General features: G+C 35.2%; 1 protein-coding gene across 2 annotated transcripts in view; it reads left to right on the forward strand.

Moving 5' to 3' along the window:
* The window catches only part of SMCHD1 (structural maintenance of chromosomes flexible hinge domain containing 1), a 148,451-nt gene that overhangs the window by 84,359 nt on the left and 43,224 nt on the right, over nucleotides 1-20,868 (forward strand). For both annotated transcript variants that reach the window (XM_007974511.3, XM_037982471.2), the window contains exons 28-34: nucleotides 736-854; nucleotides 3,780-3,947; nucleotides 7,487-7,612; nucleotides 9,993-10,072; nucleotides 10,316-10,473; nucleotides 11,707-11,822; nucleotides 12,923-12,987. In XM_007974511.3, the coding sequence (XP_007972702.3) occupies nucleotides 736-854; nucleotides 3,780-3,947; nucleotides 7,487-7,612; nucleotides 9,993-10,072; nucleotides 10,316-10,473; nucleotides 11,707-11,822; nucleotides 12,923-12,987 (832 nt within the window). The remainder of the gene's footprint in view (nucleotides 1-735; nucleotides 855-3,779; nucleotides 3,948-7,486; nucleotides 7,613-9,992; nucleotides 10,073-10,315; nucleotides 10,474-11,706; nucleotides 11,823-12,922; nucleotides 12,988-20,868) is intronic.

Here is a 20,868-nt window from a genome sequence, read left to right on the forward strand (position 1 = left end):
TTCTGATGTTTCCTTCTATGGATGTTTTAGATACATAATCTGAAAGGAAAGCTTTTGGGTTCTATTGGTTTAAAATCTATTGTCAGACAAGATTGAAGTATTTTCATTACGTTTGCCCAGGCTGACATAGCTTTGAAATCAGTGTGACAAACATATTTTGTTGAAAAAAATCTTGCCTTTTGTTAGAAGTAATAATATTACTAATTAGAAGTTAATGAGAAAAGTATAAAGTAAGCTTGGCATGGTACACATGCCTGTGGTCCCAGCTACCCAGGAGGCTGAGGCGAGAGGATTGCCTGAACCAAGGGGTTTCAGGCCAGCCTGGACAAAATAGTGATACTATATTCCTAAAAAAATTCTTTTTAAGTTCTGGGGTACATGTACAGAACGTGCAGGTTTGTTACGTAGGTATAAACCTGAAAGTATAATGTACATGTATGAATGGATTCCTATGTATTTTTTCTTATGTCTAGAAAATTACATTAAAATATTATCTTCAAATTTTCATGGTAAAAAAATCTGATTAACATTAGCATCGTGTTAAATGTAGTTGAAAATATACTTATGTAAATCTTTATTTTATAGTGAATTTAAAAAATGAGTATAATTGTTTTATACCAAAAATTAGTAAGAGAACAAAGAGTAAGTTTCTAAGCATGTTTTTATAAAGTATATTGTAGATGTTTATATCTTCTATTAAAAGATAATACTAAAATAAAACTTCCCCTTTTTTAGTTATAATAATTACGGATCAGTACGGAAATCAGATTCAAGCATTTTCACCAAGTTCTTTATCTTCTTTGTCAATTGCTGGGGTTGGACTTGATAGCTCAAATTTGAAAACAACCTTTCAGGTATGGTTGCTTTCTATACCATGTTGGTTTGATTCATTCTATGTTATATGTGTAACAAAAAGTTTGGGAAAAACTAGTATAACAAAAAAGTTTGATTTTAGTTTTTAAATTGAAAAGTCATAAAAGGCACTTAAAAGTCTTATAATGAAAAAGTTTGAACATACGCAGAAATAAACATAGAATGGGTATTTCTGTGTTCCCATCATCTTCAACAGTCATCATTCTCCCCATACCATATCATTTTGAAGCAAATTCCAGACATCATACCATTTTATCCATAAAGGTTGTGGTGTATAGATTTTTTTGATAGCTTTTCATAGTAGCTGTTTAAATAAAATTTCTTGGTGTTTAAACCCTGTATTAACAGGATGCTGAGAGAAAAATCATTATAAAGGTTTGCAACTGTGCACTTAATTCAGGTTAGCTTAAAAAATAAAAACTCTGGTGGAATTCTTTCAGTTTAAAACAAACAAGCATGCAGTAGTCTGCTTGGAGAGGTAGAGACACCTTTAGCGAAAAGGACATGGTGGAGTTGGGTCTTAAGGAACCTGCCAGTCCACAGTGGGTGAGAGAGAAGATCTCTCAGGTCAAAGGGAAGTTAAATTCATTTAGATCATTGAATGCTTTTTTAAACTTTTCCTCTTTGAGAGTCTCTATTACACTTTTTCTTAACAGGGGCAGTCACAAAAATAACTTCCATGTTTCCCTTCTAACTAGCGTTTCTGTCTCCAGTAATCTGTTCTGCTCTTTTCTAATGTTGAGAGCATCATTTTCACTACTGAGGAACTTTGAATGATATTTTGTTCCCTCCACAATGATAAAATGTGCTCTTTGACTTTTAGGTTCTTCCATTTTCTAGCTTCACGCTACAGGTAGATGAAATCAGAAAATAAATGTGCTCCTGTGGTTATGAATAAACAATCCCTGCTTCCTATCATTCTGTGCACAGGCTCCTAATTGTTCCTAAATTATAACCCATCTTCCTACATCTTCAGTTATTCTACTAGATCTGTCCCACCAGCATGTAAACATGCTGGAATGTCACTCATCTTAAACAAACAAAAGGAAAAATCCCTCCAGAAAAACCAGCAAAGCTTCATTTGGCTCTGTATTCCTGTCCGTCTACTGCCCTCCTCCATTTTATAGTAAAACTCCTTGGAAGAGTTGTATGTTTTCACATCCTTTTCTGTCATTCTGTAGCAAGCCACTCTCATCATGTTTTTCTGCTCTGTTCTACCTGACCAAATCCAGGGGTCAATTTTCAGTTCTCATGCTACCCATTAGACCTATCAGCATGTTACATTCTACTGCATTTGAAATCAATTGCCTTAGTATGGCCTATAATACCTATAGTATTCCACCCTACCATAATCTCACCCCTTTCTCTCTCCATAGCTCTTTACTCTCCAGCCAAGTGGACTTTTTTTCTACTTCTGTTGTTCTGTAATTGACATATACCATCTTGGCCCATTTTTGGAATTGTATATTTAATTCTGTTTGTACCCATCTACAATTTGTAAATGCAATTTCATTTTCAAGATTTGAAATAAAACCAGAACAACTTCCAACATGACTTTAAAAAAGAAATCACCCCTTCAGAAGGGCTTTTGGTTCAGAAGAGCTATCAAATTTGGAACGCTAAGATAGACTTTACATATTTTGAACTTCAGTACATTTTACTAAGGAATATCTATTTAATTTGTTTTCTGAATATTAAAAAATTCTTCTGTGCTTATTGGACTTTTAGGAGAGATTAATTTTGATTATTTTGCAGTGACCTTTTACATAAAGTGTTGTGTTCTACAGATCATTGAGAACATAAAACATGAAGTTTTCTCTCTGATTTATTTATTTATTTTTTTGAGACAGGATCTCACTCTTTTGCCCGGGCTGGAGCGCAGTGCAATGTTGTGAATATGGCTCACTGTAGCTTCGACCTCCTGGGTTCAAGTGATCCCACCAGAGCCTACCAACTAGCTGGGACTATAGACGCTTGCCACTTCACCTGGCTAATCTTAAAATTTTTTGTAGAGATGGGGTCTTACTCTGTTGCCCAGGCTGGTCGTGAACTCCTGGGCTCAAGGGATCCTTCCGCCTAGGCCTCATAAAGTGCTGGGATTATATAGTCAGGAGCCACTGTGCCTGGCCTGATTTTAAAATTTTGATGAAATATTGTTACAGCAGCCCAGAAACAAAAGCAAAATTTTGATGAAGTAGTTTTGTACCTAGTAGAAATTTAAGATGACTGAATCTTCAAGGGTCACCGTTAAAATATGAATACTATAGCACTCACGCCAGTGTGGAATCATTCAGTCATACTGCAGAGATTATAGGCTAGTTTCATTGATTCTCATTAATATGACATGTTAGGCATTGTTCTAAGTAATAGAGATTGAGTAGTGACAAAGCTCCTGCCCTCATGGAAATCATCTTGTCATGGAGAGGACATGCAATAGATGAGAAATAAGAGATAAGAAAAATGAAGTAAGGAAGGGGATAGATAGTATGCCAATAAGTAAGGTGATCAGGGAAGAGCCTCTTATTAAGGTATCATATACAAAAATCTAAAGAAAATGTGTATATCTGGTAAGTAATGTTGCAAACAGAGGGAAAGAAAAGTGTAAAAGCTGTTCAGGTAGCAGAAAGGAGAAAGTACAAGGAGGAGGGAAAATAAGAAAAGATAAGATAAAGAGACATAGCCAGAACCTTTTGGATCCCCTACCCCTTGAAAGAAGAAATTCAGTCTCTCCTCTCTTGAAAATAAAATTTATGACATGCCATTATTGCATAGGTACAATTTATTTTCTGTCCTTTTACCAAGAAACACATCTGTATGCCCATGGGTTAATGACAAAACATTTTATTTTGTTTTTCTGAAAACTAAGTGATACCCCCTGTCTTTCTCAATGTACTTTTCCTCACTAGGAAAACACACAGAGTATAAGTGTAAGAGGCATCAAATTTATTCCAGGTCCTCCTGGAAATAAGGATCTTTGTTTTACTTGGCATGAGTTTTCTGACTTTATTCGAGTGCAACTAATTTCTGGACCTCCTGCTAAACTACTTCTTATAGACTGGCCAGAACTGAAGGAGGTAAGTCACTTCATGTCTTCACTGAAAGAATTTAATATTACATGGCCTATTACTTTCAGATTGTCAGTGGATCAGAACAGATATATTTTGTTGCTGAAGTAACAACTAGCAGTTGTTAACAGTAAAAATAACAAAAGAGCAAGGTAATGTGAGTCTTAATACTTTGCTATTTGATTCATCATTGTATCCTCATTTGTTAAAAATGAGTGTAATAATTCAGATCTTAAAAACTACAGAGAATTTCAAACGTGCATAAAAATAAAGAGAATAGTGTAGTGAACTCCCACGTGCCAGTTACCTAGTTTCTACAGTTACTGATTTTTGCCAATTTTGTTCTTTGTTCTCTTATACTAATCTAATAACTTTTTGTTGGAGTTTTAAAAAGCATATCTCAGACATCAAGTCATACCCATAAAAACTTCAGTATGACTTCCTATGCAAGTACTTAAATTTTAAACACTAATTTTGTGAATGTCTGCCAAATCCTTTGATTTTTTTTTTTAACTGAAGTTTTAGTATTCTAATTTGATGGACAAAAATTGTACATATTTATTGTGTACAACATATTTTGAAATAGGTATACATTGTGGAATGGGTAAATCAAGCTAATTAACACACGTATTCACATTTTTTTGTGGTGAAAACATTTGAAATCTATTAGCAATTTTGAAGAATATAATATACTATTAACTATAATCATCATCATACAATTTGATCTTTTGAACTTAATACCCCTATCTAACTGAAATTTTGTATCCTTTGATGGAATTCTAGTTTTAAAATGTTCAGATTCTGGCATTTGCTTATGGAATAGCAGGGCTTTAACGGTTTGTTTTGTTTTGTTTTGTTTTGTTTTGAAACAGTTTCTCTTGTTACCCAGGCTGGAGTGTGGAGTGCATTGACACGATCTTGGCTCACTGCAACTTCCACCTCCTGGGTTCAAGCGATCATCCTGCCTCAGCCTCCCAAGTAGCTGGGATTACAGGCATGTGCCACCATGCCCGGCTAATTTTGTATTTTTAGTAAAGATAGAATTTCACCACGTTGTCCATGGTTGGTCTTAAACTCCTGACCTCAGGCAGTATGTCCACTTTGGCCTCCCGAAGTGCTGGGATTACAGGCATGAGCCACCGCACCCAGCCAGGACTTCAACTGTTGATGTGATAGCTAACTTTGAAAAAATTTTTATTTAAAAAAATTTTTAAAATTATTTATTTTTAATAGAGACAGGATTTCACCATGTTGACCAAGCTGATCTTGAGCTCGTGGGCCCAAGCAATTCTTCTGCCTCATTCTCCCAAAGTTCTGAGATTACAGGTGTGAACCACCGTTCCCAGCCCACATTTTCTGTAAAAGAAAATGAACTTACACAATCATGGTAGTGGGTGAATTTATCTTAGTAAAGGGGCAGGTCATCTAAGAAAGGTTAACATGGTCATGCCTTAGTTTGAGATTCCTCTTTTTCACTTGTGAGTTTAAAAAGCAGATAAACTGGTTATGACAGTGTGCTTTATAAAACACAGTTTTAAAAATAATAATGTGTTGACTAAAGGGTTTTACTGAAAAGCCAGTGCATTTTTTTTTTCTGGGAGCACTTACAAAACATAAATTAACCCACTTTTTATACCTATTGATGCCAATAAGGGATTTGTTGATTGACTATTACCTGGAACAGTTGTGTGAAATAGTTTTGAGGTGGAAAAAACTGGACATGTTTGTCTTATATTGTTTTGGGGGATAAATATAAAAAAATAATGATGGCTGTTGGCTCAAAAATTTGTAAGAGTTATTTGTAGATCCATAATAATCCAGAAACTTAAAACATAAACTAATATATCAGTCTGTTGAGATATGGTTATATGTAGATGAGGCTAGAAAAATGATTATTTGATATCTAATTTTTCTAAGTTTTCTAACTGCTGACCCATCTTCTCCCTAATAGGATCTGTTCAGAGAGGAGGAACTGATATAATATATAAACATGATGAATAGAAAAATATATGGGTGTTAATAAATACATATATTATTCTTTATAAATGAGGGAGCTGGCCAGGTGCAGTGGCTCATGCCTTGTAATCCCAGCACTTTGGGAGACCAAGGTGGAAGAATTGCTTGAGCCCAGGAGTTAAAAAGTACCAGGTGGGGCAACATAGTGAGAATTTGTCTCTGTAAAAAAGTAAAAAAAAAAAAAAGACAAGTAAATGAGGAAACTGAAATTCTGAAATATTAACATTCCAGTATTAAAAAGTGACATTAAATGTGATATTAAAATGCTTATGAACTTTTTTTTTTCGGAAATTTGCTTTTTCTATTTTCTAGAAAACATTATTATTAGCCATTTGAGCTGCAAGTCATTTACTTAAAGATAACCTTTAAAAGTAGCTAGGAGTCTTTAAATACTTAGACTGTCCTTTAAAGGTAGTTTTGGTAAACGGTTACTTGATTAGGAATGAAATACTGTATGTTTACATTTGGAAATTCAGCAGTTTTCAAAATTCAAGCTTTTTGTAAACTTTGGCAGAGGGAACAAGGCTGTAGCTGTGTAAACTTTATGGTAGAGTGACACAACTAAACCAATCTCAAGGGTCTTTGGTTTTTTCATAATATCCTATCCATAGCAGAATGTTAATTTTTCTTTCCATTTTCAGCAGCCTTTTCCCGTAATCTGGTAACCAACTACCTCAGTTAAGAGTAGGGGATAGAGGAAGCAGAAGGAACATTCTTGTTAGAGGAGAGGTGATAAATCAGTTTTTTTTTGTTGTTGTTCTTTAGTTCCCTTCCGTCTTTTGTAAACTTTTAAAATATTGACCCAGAGGATTGGGCTTTTGTCAGGTATCTTGTTTAACACTGTATTTCCTTTGATGTGCCCAATGTTAATAGGTCAGTAAGCAGATTTCTAGAATTATACAGCCTTACATATTAGCTAGGGAAAAAGCAAGAAGCATTTTAAGTCAACAAGACAGTGTAGATCATCAGTGAATACTCCTATTTAACCAAGGGCTAGAAAGCCGTGTTAACTACTTTTAATGCACAATGGCAAGAGAGCTGAACATTAACTGAAGGAGAAGCTAAACTAGAGATTACCAATGCTAAATCTGAGAACCAAAGATAGGTTTCCATTTCTGTTGAACACATTCTAGTACTTACATAGCATTTGCATTGTGTTAGATGTTATAAGTAATCTAAAGATGATTTCAGGTGTACGCTTAGGTTATATGCAAATACTATGCAATTTTATATAAAAAAGTTGAATATCTGCAGCTTTTGGTATCCACTAGGGGTCTAGAACCAATCTCCTGTGGATACTGAGGGAAGACTGTAATGTCAGGTGTTGCTTTACCTTTTTTCAGATCATTTATCATTTCGATAAGACGGTCACACAATTTAGTTGACTTTCAAAAGTTTGTTTTCATTGACCAAAGAAGCCATTTGCGAATAGAACAGAGATAAATTAAGTGATCGTTACACAAATATACAAGTAATTGCATTGTTTGTCCCATATATTTTAGTGTTTCTTAAAATATTTCTATTCTTTTCAGTGCATTCCAGTGATTAATGGAAGAGATTTACAGAACCCTATTATTGTTCAACTTTGTGATCAGTGGGATAATCCAGCACCGGTACAACATGTTAAAATAAGTCTTACAAAAGCTAGCAATTTAAAGGTAAGTTTTAAACTTCCTTACATCTTCATTTAAAATTCTGGATTTCATTTTCATGATAGTATCTTTAGCTGTCATATTGCTTCTTTTTTAAAAAATATATTTTACATAATCTTTATTATTAGTGTAAATAAACCTCAAAAAAAGTTTAAATTATTTGGAGGAAGTAGAATTTATATCTTACAATAGTACAACAAGGGGCCAACATTGTACAGTTATGACTCTTTTAATGTTTTTTATATAGTAAGATTTGCATTTCAGATTAGGATGAATAAATAGATAATTAACACTGACAAAGTGAATGAAGACAGATACCACAGGGACCCACAGAATGGATTAAGGAACAGGCATTATTGGGGAAACATACATGGTGAGGCTAAACAAAAAGAGTCATGCAGGTACCTATCCTCTACTTATAGAGAGCTACCAGATCCTGGGCAGAGCTGCTAGAACATGCTGGTATATTCTAGGGTGAGGCTCCTGCCTTCTGTGGTTCTTCTTATGGGGCAAGTATGAACATGGTCTTATAAAGTTGGGGAACAGTCTTGACTACCAGAAAGTTCAAGATTAAGTATCAGTTATTCCCATGAGTATTGAGAAGCTGCTTGGGATCTAGGGGCTGGTGCAAAGTTGGAGGCCCTCCTTCTAGGGGAAAGAGGAAAAGCCGCTAGTCATTGCAAAGGTGTGTGTGTGTGTGTGTGTGTGTGTGTGTGTGTGTGTATAATTTTTTTTTTTTTCCCTGAGACAGAGTCTCACTGCAACGCCCAGGGTGGAGTGCAATGGTGTGATCTTGGCTCACTGCAACCTCTGCCTCCCAGGTTCAAGTGATTCTCCTGCCTCAGCCTCCTGAGTAGTTGGGATTACAGGCATGTGCCATCATGCCTAACTAATTTTTGTATTTTTAGTAGAAACGGGGTTTCACCATGTTGGCCAGGCTGTTCTCAAACTCCTGACCTCAGGTAATCCACCCGCCTTGGCCTCCCAAAGTGCTGGGATTACAGGCATGAGCCACCATGCCTGGCCATAAAGTTGTATTTTTATACTCTCTCTTCTGTTTGTTGAAGGGAATTCATTGGTCCCAGCCAGGTTGTTGCTAGGCAAGCCAGGGGGAGTTGGGGTCATATTCAGACAATCTTGAGTATCCCTCCACATATAAAAAATAAATATAAATGTAATGGAGAAACCAGTTGATATTATGTAAAGATGATGTTTCTCTTGCAATTATTTATAGTTCAATCAGAATCCCAGTAGGGATTTCCCAGAACCTGAAAAGGTGATCTTAAAAGTTGTATGGAAGATTAAAGTGCCAAGAATGGCTTATTATACACATGGACCTGTTTTCATAGTAATTACAGTTGGAGTTTTTAAATGAGTCTGTTAAATGAGTCTATGATATTGCTGCTATAAGACCTGAAAAGACTTACTTCTCTGGCTTGTCAGTAAAGATTTGATACCCAGATGGGAGACTTATTTTGAGAAAGATAGGTTGAGAGACAATGGACCAGAGAGTAACTGGGACAGGTATAAACATAGGACTTCATCCTATCATTTCAAGTGTGCTTTCTCATTTTTTCCTATTCAGCTATTGCTTTTCCTGTCTGCGTGTACCATTATTACCTATTCTTTAGGTTCTATTAAGTTGAGATGGGTTTTAGGGTTCGGGAGACATTCTGATTTTTCTTCTACTGTGGTCTACAAATTCACTGTTATTCTGAATGTTTGCTTCCAGTAGAGTTAGACGACAATTATTTTTAACCCCATAATAAAGATATGATTCTGGTTTCTGGAGAACCATCTGTAAAAGGCTGAGAGACCCTTCTAAATCCGTTATTAGGAAATGTGGCCACTGATTCTTGATCTCTTGAAAGTGAAAGCTTGGTTATCACTGTGAATGTAGTATTGCAGCAAAAATTTGAGAAGCATAGCTGAGTAAACATTCAAGAGAAAAATGAAGAATGAAGATAGTGCTATGATCCTTTGACTTGAGTGTGTGTGTACAGTATATATTTCTCCAGTACAGTCCCCTACACCTGCCCCAGCTTTAGAATATACCTTCATTGTTTGTGTAAACAAACTTCATTTGATGTATCAGTGATATTGAAACGGTGAACTAGAAATCTGCAACTTAGTAACTGAAATACATTAAATTCTAGTGAAATTGATCAAGATGAGTGATTGTTACTCTACTTTGGATTATATCATTACATGCTACATTATTCCAACTAGTTCAGATTTTTAAAATTTAGATTTTGGAAGTATGCAAATACTGCTTTTAAAATAGGAATAGAGGGAAAGAACATTGTAATGGAAGAAAAGAACTTGATTGATCTCTAGAATTTTCTAATTAACCATTTTGTTTTGTTTTGTTTTGTTTTGTTTTTAGCTCACGCCTTCAAACCAACAGCATAAAACAGATGAGAAAGGCAGGGCTAATTTGGGAGTATTCAGTGTTTTTGCCCCTAGGTAAGAACCAAAAGTTTGATAGTTGTTGGTGTTATAGAGATTCATTTTTCTTCTACTGCTTTGCTGAAGTTAAAAGTAATGACTGTCCTTCTATTTAATGTTAGGCAAGAGTTGGGACTGAATAGAAGTTGAGAGGTTTTCTAAGAGTTGAACTTTGCGTAAATTGTCTCAATTTTTAGGTTATTAACTAAAATTAAATAAATGTAATTTGAACCCCTCTCCTCTTGTGTTTTGTTTTGTTAGAGGAGAGCATACTCTGCAGGTTAAAGCCATCTATAACAAAAGTATCATAGAAGGACCTGTAATTAAGTTAATGATTCTTCCAGATCCAGAAAAACCCGTTCGTCTCAATGTTAAATATGACAAAGATGCTTCCTTCTTAGCAGGGGGTCTTTTCACTGGTGAGTATTTCATATACATAAATAAATCTATAATGATAATTTGCTTTGTACATTAGTGGAATAAATTACTTATCCTAGGTGTTCAGCACAATAAAAAATCATGCTTATAATAGCCTTTTTTCTTTTTAAAAATAAATCCTTTTAAGTGGCAAAGAAAATATATTTAACTTAGCAATGCCTACTCTCATTCCCGTGTCTTGCATTTATTTTAATATCGAGAATGAACTGAAAGTTCATACATAAACTGATAGGCTGAGGTAATTAATTCTCGTGGTGTTTGTACATTCACTGAATTGTAAAATTGTGTGAAAGAAATAGGAACCAAATGGTGAGAATTATGGAGTTATGCTCTACTAAATACTGTGTTGTGATCTTAAACCCATCATAACTAGAATCATTTAGCTTAATTTGAGTGAAAATATATCACATCAGCATTTATGATTAAAGATATTTAAGAAAAACAAACATTTATTAAATCCTGCTATGTTAGGATACTATGCTGTGCTCTGAATTACAGTAATGAATAAGACAGTTTTCAATGTGCTCAGTCTAATGTAGGAGACAGGGAAGCAAATGATTTCAATATTATGTGGCAGATATTAAGTCAATAGGAAATTAGTTTTTGCTTTACACAAATAATTTTCTGGAAGACTTCCATTTTCTTAAAAAGGTGAATCCCTGTACATAGTTTTAAGTAGTGAATGAAGCACCTCAAAGTTTAGGTTTTAAAATTTTTGACATTAATTTTTAATAATTAAGTTACATGTGTACATAGCTTTTTATACTTTATAAAGTAGACTATACCATATGTAAAATATTAAGTCTATTTCAGGGAGATCTATTTCCTGTTATTAAAAAACTACAATAACAGGTGCCAAATGAATGTTATAGGTGGTAAATATAATGGGAATATTATATATAATGATCTCTTGGCTATTGTATGCTATTGAAAATCATACAAGAAAGTAAATATTCTGTTCTTGGAATGCATAAAGCATATGGTGCTATGACCAGTTGGCGTAACTCTTAAGTTGCTGAGTATACATACATTCTAGCCTTTTGGTCTTGTGTGCTAGAATTTATACATTTCTTCGTCAGAATTGTATTAACATTTAAATAACATGTATGCTTTAAACATTTAAATAAGATATTTGCTTTAAGGCATACAATTATTTAACCATCTCTATTAATTGAACTAGAAAGAAAATAATTTTTTAACGTTTACCATGACAGATTTTATGATTAGTGTTATTTCTGAAGATGACAGTATCATTAAAAATATTAATCCAGCACGTATTTCCATGAAAATGTGGAAGCTGTCTACCAGTGGGAACCGACCCCCAGCAAATGTGAGTCATGGGAAGCATTTTTTGAAGTTAAAAGTAGTTCTTACATTTAACTTAAAACTAAATCTCATTTAATGTAAATATATAATGTTATATAAATTTGAGAAATGGAAGTTAATTCACTTCATTCCTTGGAGTTAAAGAAATTACATCAGTCTATGTTTCAGAATTGGCAGTTGATACTATTGAAAAGGAGTAGTCTACATTGTGATTTTTCTTAACATTTTAAGATGTCTGTATAATAAAATTATTTCATCTGAAGGACAGTAGCACAAGGCAGAAGCTATTAAATATGAGGGGATAATATAGAAAATGAGATAGTAAAGAGATAGGATTGATAGACTGCTTGAAAGAGAGTGGAGAGAGAGAGAGTTAGAGGGTCTAGAACAGTACTGTCCAGTAGAAAGATCACACCTGGTGTTTCAGCTTTCTAGTAGCTACATTTAAAAGCTAAAAAGAAATAAGTAAAATTCTAGAATTTTTAACCTAATATATCAAAAGTTACCATTTCAACAGATACTCAGTAGTTTAAAAATTATTGCTGGGATTTCACATTCTTTTATCTTACCGCGTCTATGAAATTTGGTGTTTATTTTACACTGTATATCAATTCAGACCAGTTACATTTCAAGTGCCCAGTAGCCACATATAGCCATTGGCTACTATACTGGACAATGCAGATCTGAAATAAATCTAAAATTGGGAACTAAAGTTTATCAGGGTCCTGATATAATAATCGACTTCAACATTTATGGTTCATTTTGATCATTGGTTTTGGAAACTATCTTGCTTAATTAATCCTAAATCTTTGCTTGCTCAATTTGGGCCCTCAGTGCAGTCAAGTTGGTGTTATCTTAAAATAATATCACCGTAAAGTTCTATTGTGTGTCTTTTAATAATGGGGTGTCTTTCCACTGTCACTAATCTCACATTGTACCTTACATGTATTATGAAGATATATACATGTATATATATACCTGTATGTTTATAAACGGAATCCAGATACACATTCAGTGTAGGTATATATAAGCTTTCCTCCTAAGTATACTATGTTAAATTTTGTCATTTTCCCCTCTCCCCTTCTCTCCTACTCCCCTTTCTAGGCAGAAACATTTAGTTGTAATAAAATAAAAGATAATGACAAGGAAGATGGCTGCTTCTATTTCAGGTATTTCTCAAAACATTTCATATTTTGAATACGTATCTTGTTACAAAGTAATTCAACCCTGGAGAGAGATGTGGGCTCACCTGACGAAAAGTAATTTGTGATCAAATAGAAATGTTAATGTCTCTAAATTTTTGTCAGTTTTTTGGGAAAAGGTGTGTTTTCGTTTTTAAGCTTTAAATTAGTTTTAAGCTTTGTAAATTGTGATTGTATTTGCTTTTGAAACCGTAAAAGCCATCAGAAGATCTTTTATGTTGTCAGCGCACTTTATAACTTTTTATTATGTACGAGGTTTCTATAAAGATTAGACTGGCTTTTAACATTTCTGTGGCTTTGAGCATGTTGCTGCTTCATTCTAGACCTCCATTTTCAAATCTGAAAAGATTATGTCTTAAGTTTCTTTAAAAATCCTTTATCGTCAGTAGGGTCAAAATGTTCATTATATTTGTTCAGTGCTTTTTCAGACTAACTAGTAAAGGACCAATCATGGATGCTCCACCCCTTGCCTCTTCCAGTTATTACTGTCTTCCTGTTGTGCATGCCACGCACACACTCGTGTAAACACACACATGCACATACCACAAACCCTGTCCTGATCTGGTCTTATTTAAAGTTCCGTTTATATTAGCATACATCTCTATAGTCTCTGATTTAGTTGTGCCCATTTTTGAACTTGATATACAATTTTGTTCTTTTGCATGTGACTTCTTTCACTCAGCATCATGAGATTCTGTGGCATATAGCTGTAAGTTCATTAATTTCCATTGCTGTATAGAAGTCCATTGTGTGAACACACTACAATTTTCCATTCTGTTAATGACTATTTGCATTTTCAATTTTGGGCTATTACAAATAATGTTTATAACACTGGTGCTCATATAAAAGTAAAATTGCTGGGTCATAAGTTCATAGATGTGTATATTTAAATGTAGATGTGTATGTTAGATGTTAAATATATATGTTAAACATGGATGTGTATGTTTAACTTGAGTAGCTTGAGGGTTTATTTGTTTTTAACACAGAGCCTTGCTAGAGTGCAGTAGATAGAGTACAATGGCTCACTGCAACCTCTGCTTCCCTGGCTTAAGCGAGCCCCCTGCCTCAGCCTCCCAAGTAGCTGGGACTACAGGAATGTGCTGCCATGCCAAGCAAATTTATTTATTTATTTTGTGTGTGTGTGAAGACCGGGTTTCACCAAGTTGCTCTGGCTAGTCTTGAACTCCTGGGCTCAAAGCCATCTGCCTGCCTCAGCCTCCCAAAGTGGTGGGATTACAAGCATGAGCCACTGCACCCAGCCCTTCCCAGCATGGTTTTGTGGGTCTTTTCAGGTGTAATCTTCTGGTGGACGTGTAATAGAGTGGCATCACACTTACTTTTAATTTGCATTTTCCTGTTTATCATATATTTATTGGCCACTTAGATTACCTTTTGTGAAGTGCCTTTTTTGAGTATCTGAACAACTTTTGTATTGATTTTTTTATATTAATTTGTAGGAGTTCTTTATATATTAGAAATGTAAAGCTTTTGTTAGACATCTTTGCCTGTCCTGTGGCTTGCTTTCTCACTTTATGATATCTTGAACAGCAGTGGTTAATTTTTATATGAGCAAATGTGTTAATCATCTTTTTTATAGTTGATCTTCTTTGTGTCTTAAGTCTTCCCTTATATTTAGGTCATCAACACATTCTACTATATTATTGTGTTGGGGGTTCCCAAGACCAATGCCAGGTTTGATGATTCACCAGGAGGACTCACAGGACTTAATATATAGTTGGGCTTATAGCTATGTTTTATTGAAACAAAAGGATTCAAAGTGAAATGAGCAAGGTAAAAAGCTCATGGGGTGATGTCCAAGGGAAACCAGACACAGAGGAAGCTTTCCAAGGATTCTGTCTTGGTGAAGTCACAGAGTATGTGCTTAGTTCCCCAGCAATAAATTGTGACTGCGTATAAAATGTTGTCAACCAGGGAAGCTCACTAGAGACTCAGTGTTTTTGTTAGGGTGTGGTCACATAGGCAGCCTCTGCCTAGCAAATACCAGATTTTCAGAAGAAAAGCAAGCGTGTAGCATCAGCCATATTAGCACAGTGGTTTAGGCAATGTGAGCCACTCTCATCAGTTAAAGGTCAGAACCCTCCTGAAATCTAAACTCACAGATGTCTGCCAAGGGCCTGTCTTGCAAGCAGGCCTTTCTAAGGATGGCACTTTAGGTTTGCTGTGTTCTTTTTGTATAGTTATACGTGGAATTGATTTTTTTTTTTTTTAAATGTATAGTGCGGTGGCTCACACCTATAATCCCAGCACTTTGGGAGGCAGAGGCAGGCAGATCACATGAGGTCCATCGGAAATGGTATCTCCTGAAACATTTTTATTTTCTGTTGTTTTTGGTTATAGAGATGCAGTTGATTTATGTATATTGACCTTGTAGCAGTTACCTTTGTTAAACTCCTTTATTTCTTATTTTATTTTAATTAATTTATTTCTTTATTTAGAGACAGGGTCTCACTCTGTCACCCAGGCTATAGTGCAGTGGTGCAGTCATGGCTCAATGTAGCCTTGACCTCCCAGACTCAAGCACTTCCTACCTCAGCCTCTCAGGTAGCTGGGACTACAGACCCACACTGCTACACCTGATTTATTATTTCATTTTTTTGTGGAGACAGGGTCTTACTATGTTGTCTGGGCTTGTCTGAAACTGCTGGGCTCAGACAACCCTCCTGCCTTAGCCAACCAACTGGCTGGGACTACGGGCCCACACCACCACACTTGGATAATTTTTTAATTTTTGTGGACTCAAGGTCTCATTACTGGTCTTGAACTCCTGGGTTCAAGCAATCCTCCCACCTCTGCCTCCCCAAGTGCTGGGATTACAGATGTGAGCCACCACTCCTGGCTCTAATTTTATTTGTAGATTCTTTGGGATTTAATAAAAATATCTGTGATTTATAATAGTTGCTTTGTTATTTTCCAGTTTTTGTGTATTTTCTTTTTCTTTTTCTTTTTTTTTTTTTTTTTGAAGCAGAGTCTCGCTCTGTCACCCAGGCTGGAGTGCAGTGGCGCAATCTCGGCTCACTGCAAGCTCCGCCTCGTGGGTTCACGCCATTCTCCTGTCTCAGCCTCTGGAGTAGCTGGGACTACAGGCACCTGCCACCACGCCCAGCTAATTTTTTGTATTTTTAGTAGAGACAGGGTTTCACCGTGTTAGCCAGGATGGTCTCGATCTCCTGACATTGTGATCCGCCCGCTTCGGCCTCCCAAAGCACTGGGATTACAGGCGTGAACCACCGCGTCCGGCTGTGTGTTTTCTTTTTCTTATCATACCATAGCATCTTGGATTTACAACAAAATGTTAAATAGACATGATGAGAGTGATCATCCTAATCTGGTTTCGAATCTCAAAGGGAACATTTCATCATTCCACCACTAAGTGTGATGTTTGCTTTAGAGTTTTTCTTTTATCAAACTGTTCATTTCTGAGTCTTAATAAGTCTTTTATCAAACTGTTCATTTCTAAGTCTTAATTATAAATTGACTTTAGATTTCATCTATTGAGGCAATATGTGATATTTTTCCTTTAATTTAAAAAAATATCCCTTAAGACTTTGTTCCTTTACTTTTTAATGTGGTAATTGTAGTACATTAGTTTTCTGAATGGTCAGCCAACCTTGCAATTACTGGAATAAACCCAATTTTATCATGTTGTATTATTTTTATATATTGATGGAGGTGTTTTGGTAATGTTTTCTTAGGACTTTTGTATCTACCTTGATGTTTGAAATTAACCTGCATTTTCTTTCTTACAAATTCTTAGTTTGTTGGCTCCATCATGTAGGCCTCACAAAAGTAGAAAGAAATTTTCTCTCAGTCTTGGTTTATTCTTAGGAGGATCTTATATGAGAGTGTTATTATTCCTTCCTTAAATGGTGATAGATTCATCAGTGAAGCCATCTGAGCCTGGTGTTTTTGTAGGGGAAAGATTTTAGTTATGGATTCAGTTTGTTCAAATTCAGAAGTTACAAACCTATTTGTATTTCCTGTCTCTTGCTCAGTTTTGATATCTTGTAATATAATTATCAAACTATCTTCTTTTTTTTTTTCTTTTTGAGACAGAGTCTCGCTCTGTTCCCAGGCTGGAGTGCAGTGGCATGATCTCAGCTCACTGCAACCTCCACCTCCCTGTTCAAGCGATTCTTCTGCCTCAGCCTCCCAAGTAGCTGGAACTACAGGCGTGCACCACCACGCTTGGCTATCAGACTGTCAATTTTATCTAAATTTTCAAATTTTTCTTCTTACTGTTCTGTTTATTTTCTATGAGATCTGTGATGATCTCTCATTCTTGACACTATTTGTACTCTCTTTGTGGCTTGATTAATCTTAGTAAGAGATTTCAATTTTTTAGATCTTTTAAAGAACAAACTTTGGGCTTTTAAAATATATTTTATATGTTTTATTATTTAATTTCATTTAATTCCTTTGCATTTCATTTGTTCTTTTATTAAAACTGCTTGAGGTTTTTTAGCTCATTTATTTCCGTCACACACACACACAACATGTATATGTGTATATGCATGTAGAGCTGTACTTTTCTGAGCATAGCTTTAATAGCATTCACAAGTTTTATATATTTTATTTTTATTAGTATTTGGGTCAAAAATTGTTTTTTCTTTTTTCTTTTTTTGAACCAGAGTCTCGCTCTTCCATTCTGGCTGGAGGGCCATGGTGTGATGATAACTCACTACAGGCTTGAACTCCTGGATTCAAGCAATCCGAAACCTTAGCCTCCTTAGTAGCTAGGACTGCAGATGTGTATACCACCACACCCAGCTAATTTTTTTTTTTTTTTAATTTGGTAGATATGAGGGCCTCACTCTGTTGCCCAGATTGGTCTCAAACTCTTGGTCTCAAGCGGTCCCCCCACTGCAGCTTCCCAAAGTGCTGATTACAGGCATGAGCCACTGAGCCCAGCCTTGGATTAAAATATTTTCTAATTTTCATTGTGATTTCATCCTTTGACCCATGGCTTATTCAGATGTTTACTGAATTGTGAAATTTAGTCTACCCTGTATGATTTCAATCCTTTGAAATTGTTATTTGTTTTTGTGCTGGGTATACAGTCAGTTTTTGCATATGTTCCAAATATACTAGATAATAATGTGATTTTTGCATTTGGGGTACAGTGTTCTATATCTTTGTCTGTTTCACCTAGCAGTGTAGTAAATCTCCAAATATGAATGAAGGTTTGTCTATTTTTTCTCTTATGTAAACTAAGAGAAAAAATACGTATTTTGAGGCTTTGTTATTAGGTACATACAGACTTAATTATATTTTTCTTGCAAATTAAACCTTTTATTATTATGAAGTATTCTTTTTCTCTAGTAATGTTTTTTGCCTTAAAGTTTACTTTGGTAACAGTATACCAACTTTCTCTGTGAATGACATGCAAAAGCCACTTTGGGAATCATGAGGGTTAGTGTTTGCATATATATATATGTATTCTTTTAAGTGTATCTTTTGTAAATTGCATTATTGGATTTTTTTCCTGATAATCTTTGTCTTCTCATTGAAAGTTTATGTCTTACATATACCAATTTACTTGGTTTTGGATCTGTTTTGTTTTCTGTGTGATCCAACTGTTTTTTTCCCTTCTCTTTCCTGTTTTCTTTCTTTTTGATATATTGTTTCTAATAGTCATTTTCTGGTAGTTATACCATCTTTCACTGTTCTCCGAGTGATTTCTTTGGAGATTTGTAACATGTATACTTGACATAGCAATATCTAGTAATAATTTGTATTTTTTTACCTTCTTGAGCAGTGCGTGGATCTTAGAACATTTACTTCCATTCCCTTCTCCCAATTTACATGGCTTTTTTGTTGTGCATATTAAACCTATCAAGGCATCATTTTTATTGCTTATAATCAGTGTTTATTTAGATTTATTCATTTATCCTTTATGTTAATCTTTAACTCAAGGCTTTCATCTGGTATTGTTTTCCATCTTAGAAAGTTCCTTCAGTATGTCTGCTGGTGATGAAATATGTTATTTTTACCTGAAAATATCTTTATTCCACTTTCATACTTGAAGGACATTTTTACTGCATATGGTATTCAAGGTCAGCAATTTCTTACCGCCATCCTTCACTATCTTCTCATCATTCTGTTGTCAGTCTCATTATTGTTTAAAAAAAAAATGTATTTTCCCTCCTTTGGTTATTTTGTGGTTGTTTCTTCCCTACCCCCACCCCATCCCCTGCCCAACAGTTTTACTATGATATGTCTGTGTGGATTTCTTTTTTACATCCCGCTTGGTTTTCACGGGCTTTGATTTCGTGGTCTTCAGTTTTAAAAAGTTTTGCCATTCTTTTGCCTCTCTTCCTTCTAGATGATGACTTTGAACTATCTTCAGTTAACTAATTCTCTCTTCAGTAACATCTAATTTTCTGTTAAATCCCTCCTTCAGTTGCCAATTTCTGTTTGACATTTTCAGTTACTCTGTGTATTAAAGTCTGCCTAGAGTTCCTTTAGGTCTGTTGTGATTTTCTCTTGGTTTCTGTTGGTTTTCATTCTAGTTCTGTCCTTCATGTATCTGGTGATTCTGTTATTGCTGTACTAGACATTTTATTTATGAATATTTATAGAAATAATTGGATATGTAGGATAAGAGTATGTTACATTTGCTTCTGTCCATTGTCTGGGCCACTACCCATCTATTACCACTTCAGTTCAGTTTCAGAGATTGACATGATTAAAAGCCAAGTTGCATTTCTTTTGCAAGCTGGTCTGCTTTAGGTTTACCTGTGCTGCTAGAATTTTCTCCCATGACTAAAGCATCCTTAAATGTGAAATTCATCTCCCAGGGCCTCCATTCTATCTTATATTCTACTAAGTTATTTTTTACTTTAGCTTGTTAACTCTTGAACATTTTCAAGCAATTTTTTTTTTTTGGTACGGCTGTTTTCATCATGAAAGGTTGGCCTGCCATTTGGAAGCAGAAATCTGTTTTCTTTCTTTTTGGACATAGAGTCTCACTCTGTCACCCAAGCTGGAGTACAGTGGCGTGATGTTGGCTCACGGCAACCTCTGCCTTCCGGGTTCAAGTGATTCTCCTGCCTCAGCCTCCTGAATAGCTGGGACTACAGGCATGCACCACCACGCCTGGCTCATTTTTGTATTAATAGTAGAGATGGGGTTTCGCTATGTTGGCCAGGCTGGTCTCGAACTCCTGACCTCAAGTGATCTGCCTGCCTCAGCCTCCCAAATTGCTGGGATCACAGGCATGAGCCACTGCACCCAGCCTTGTTTAAATTTTCAATATAACTTTCTTAGGAATTACTATCTCAGAGAAAACTATATAGAGAGAGGTTAAATAATTTTCTTCAAGGTTGCATAGATGTTACAGTGCCGGGATTTGAATTGAAGTATGTATTCAAAACCTGTGCTTTGTACTGCATTGAGCCGGTATTTTGAGAATATGAATGACATGCAAAAGCTACCCTAGGGATCATGAGCCACGTCGCATATATTGTAGAATATTATTCATATTTTCATTGTGGTAAAGCCTGACGAAAATAGGTTAATAAGTGTACCTCTTCTTAGGCACTGAGTTCGTTATTGATGATTGATTCACAGTAAATGCCTTGTATACATAAATATTTCAAGTAGTTACTTGAATGGAAATAAAGTTACATAGAAGAACAACAGGATGTTCTATAATTTTGAAATACAAAACTGTCGCTTAGAAATTTATAAAGTAGAAATGAAGCAAAATTTACTTGACATATATCAACATTTTTGATGTATTTACTGCTTTCTCAACTTCATATTCCTGTTCTTTCAATTTTTACCATATCCAGCACTTTTGTTCTGGATGTTTTGTAAAAGAATGTA

Source organism: Chlorocebus sabaeus, chromosome 18 (assembly GCF_047675955.1).
Source record: "Chlorocebus sabaeus isolate Y175 chromosome 18, mChlSab1.0.hap1, whole genome shotgun sequence".
Classification (NCBI taxonomy): Eukaryota; Metazoa; Chordata; class Mammalia; order Primates; family Cercopithecidae; genus Chlorocebus; species Chlorocebus sabaeus.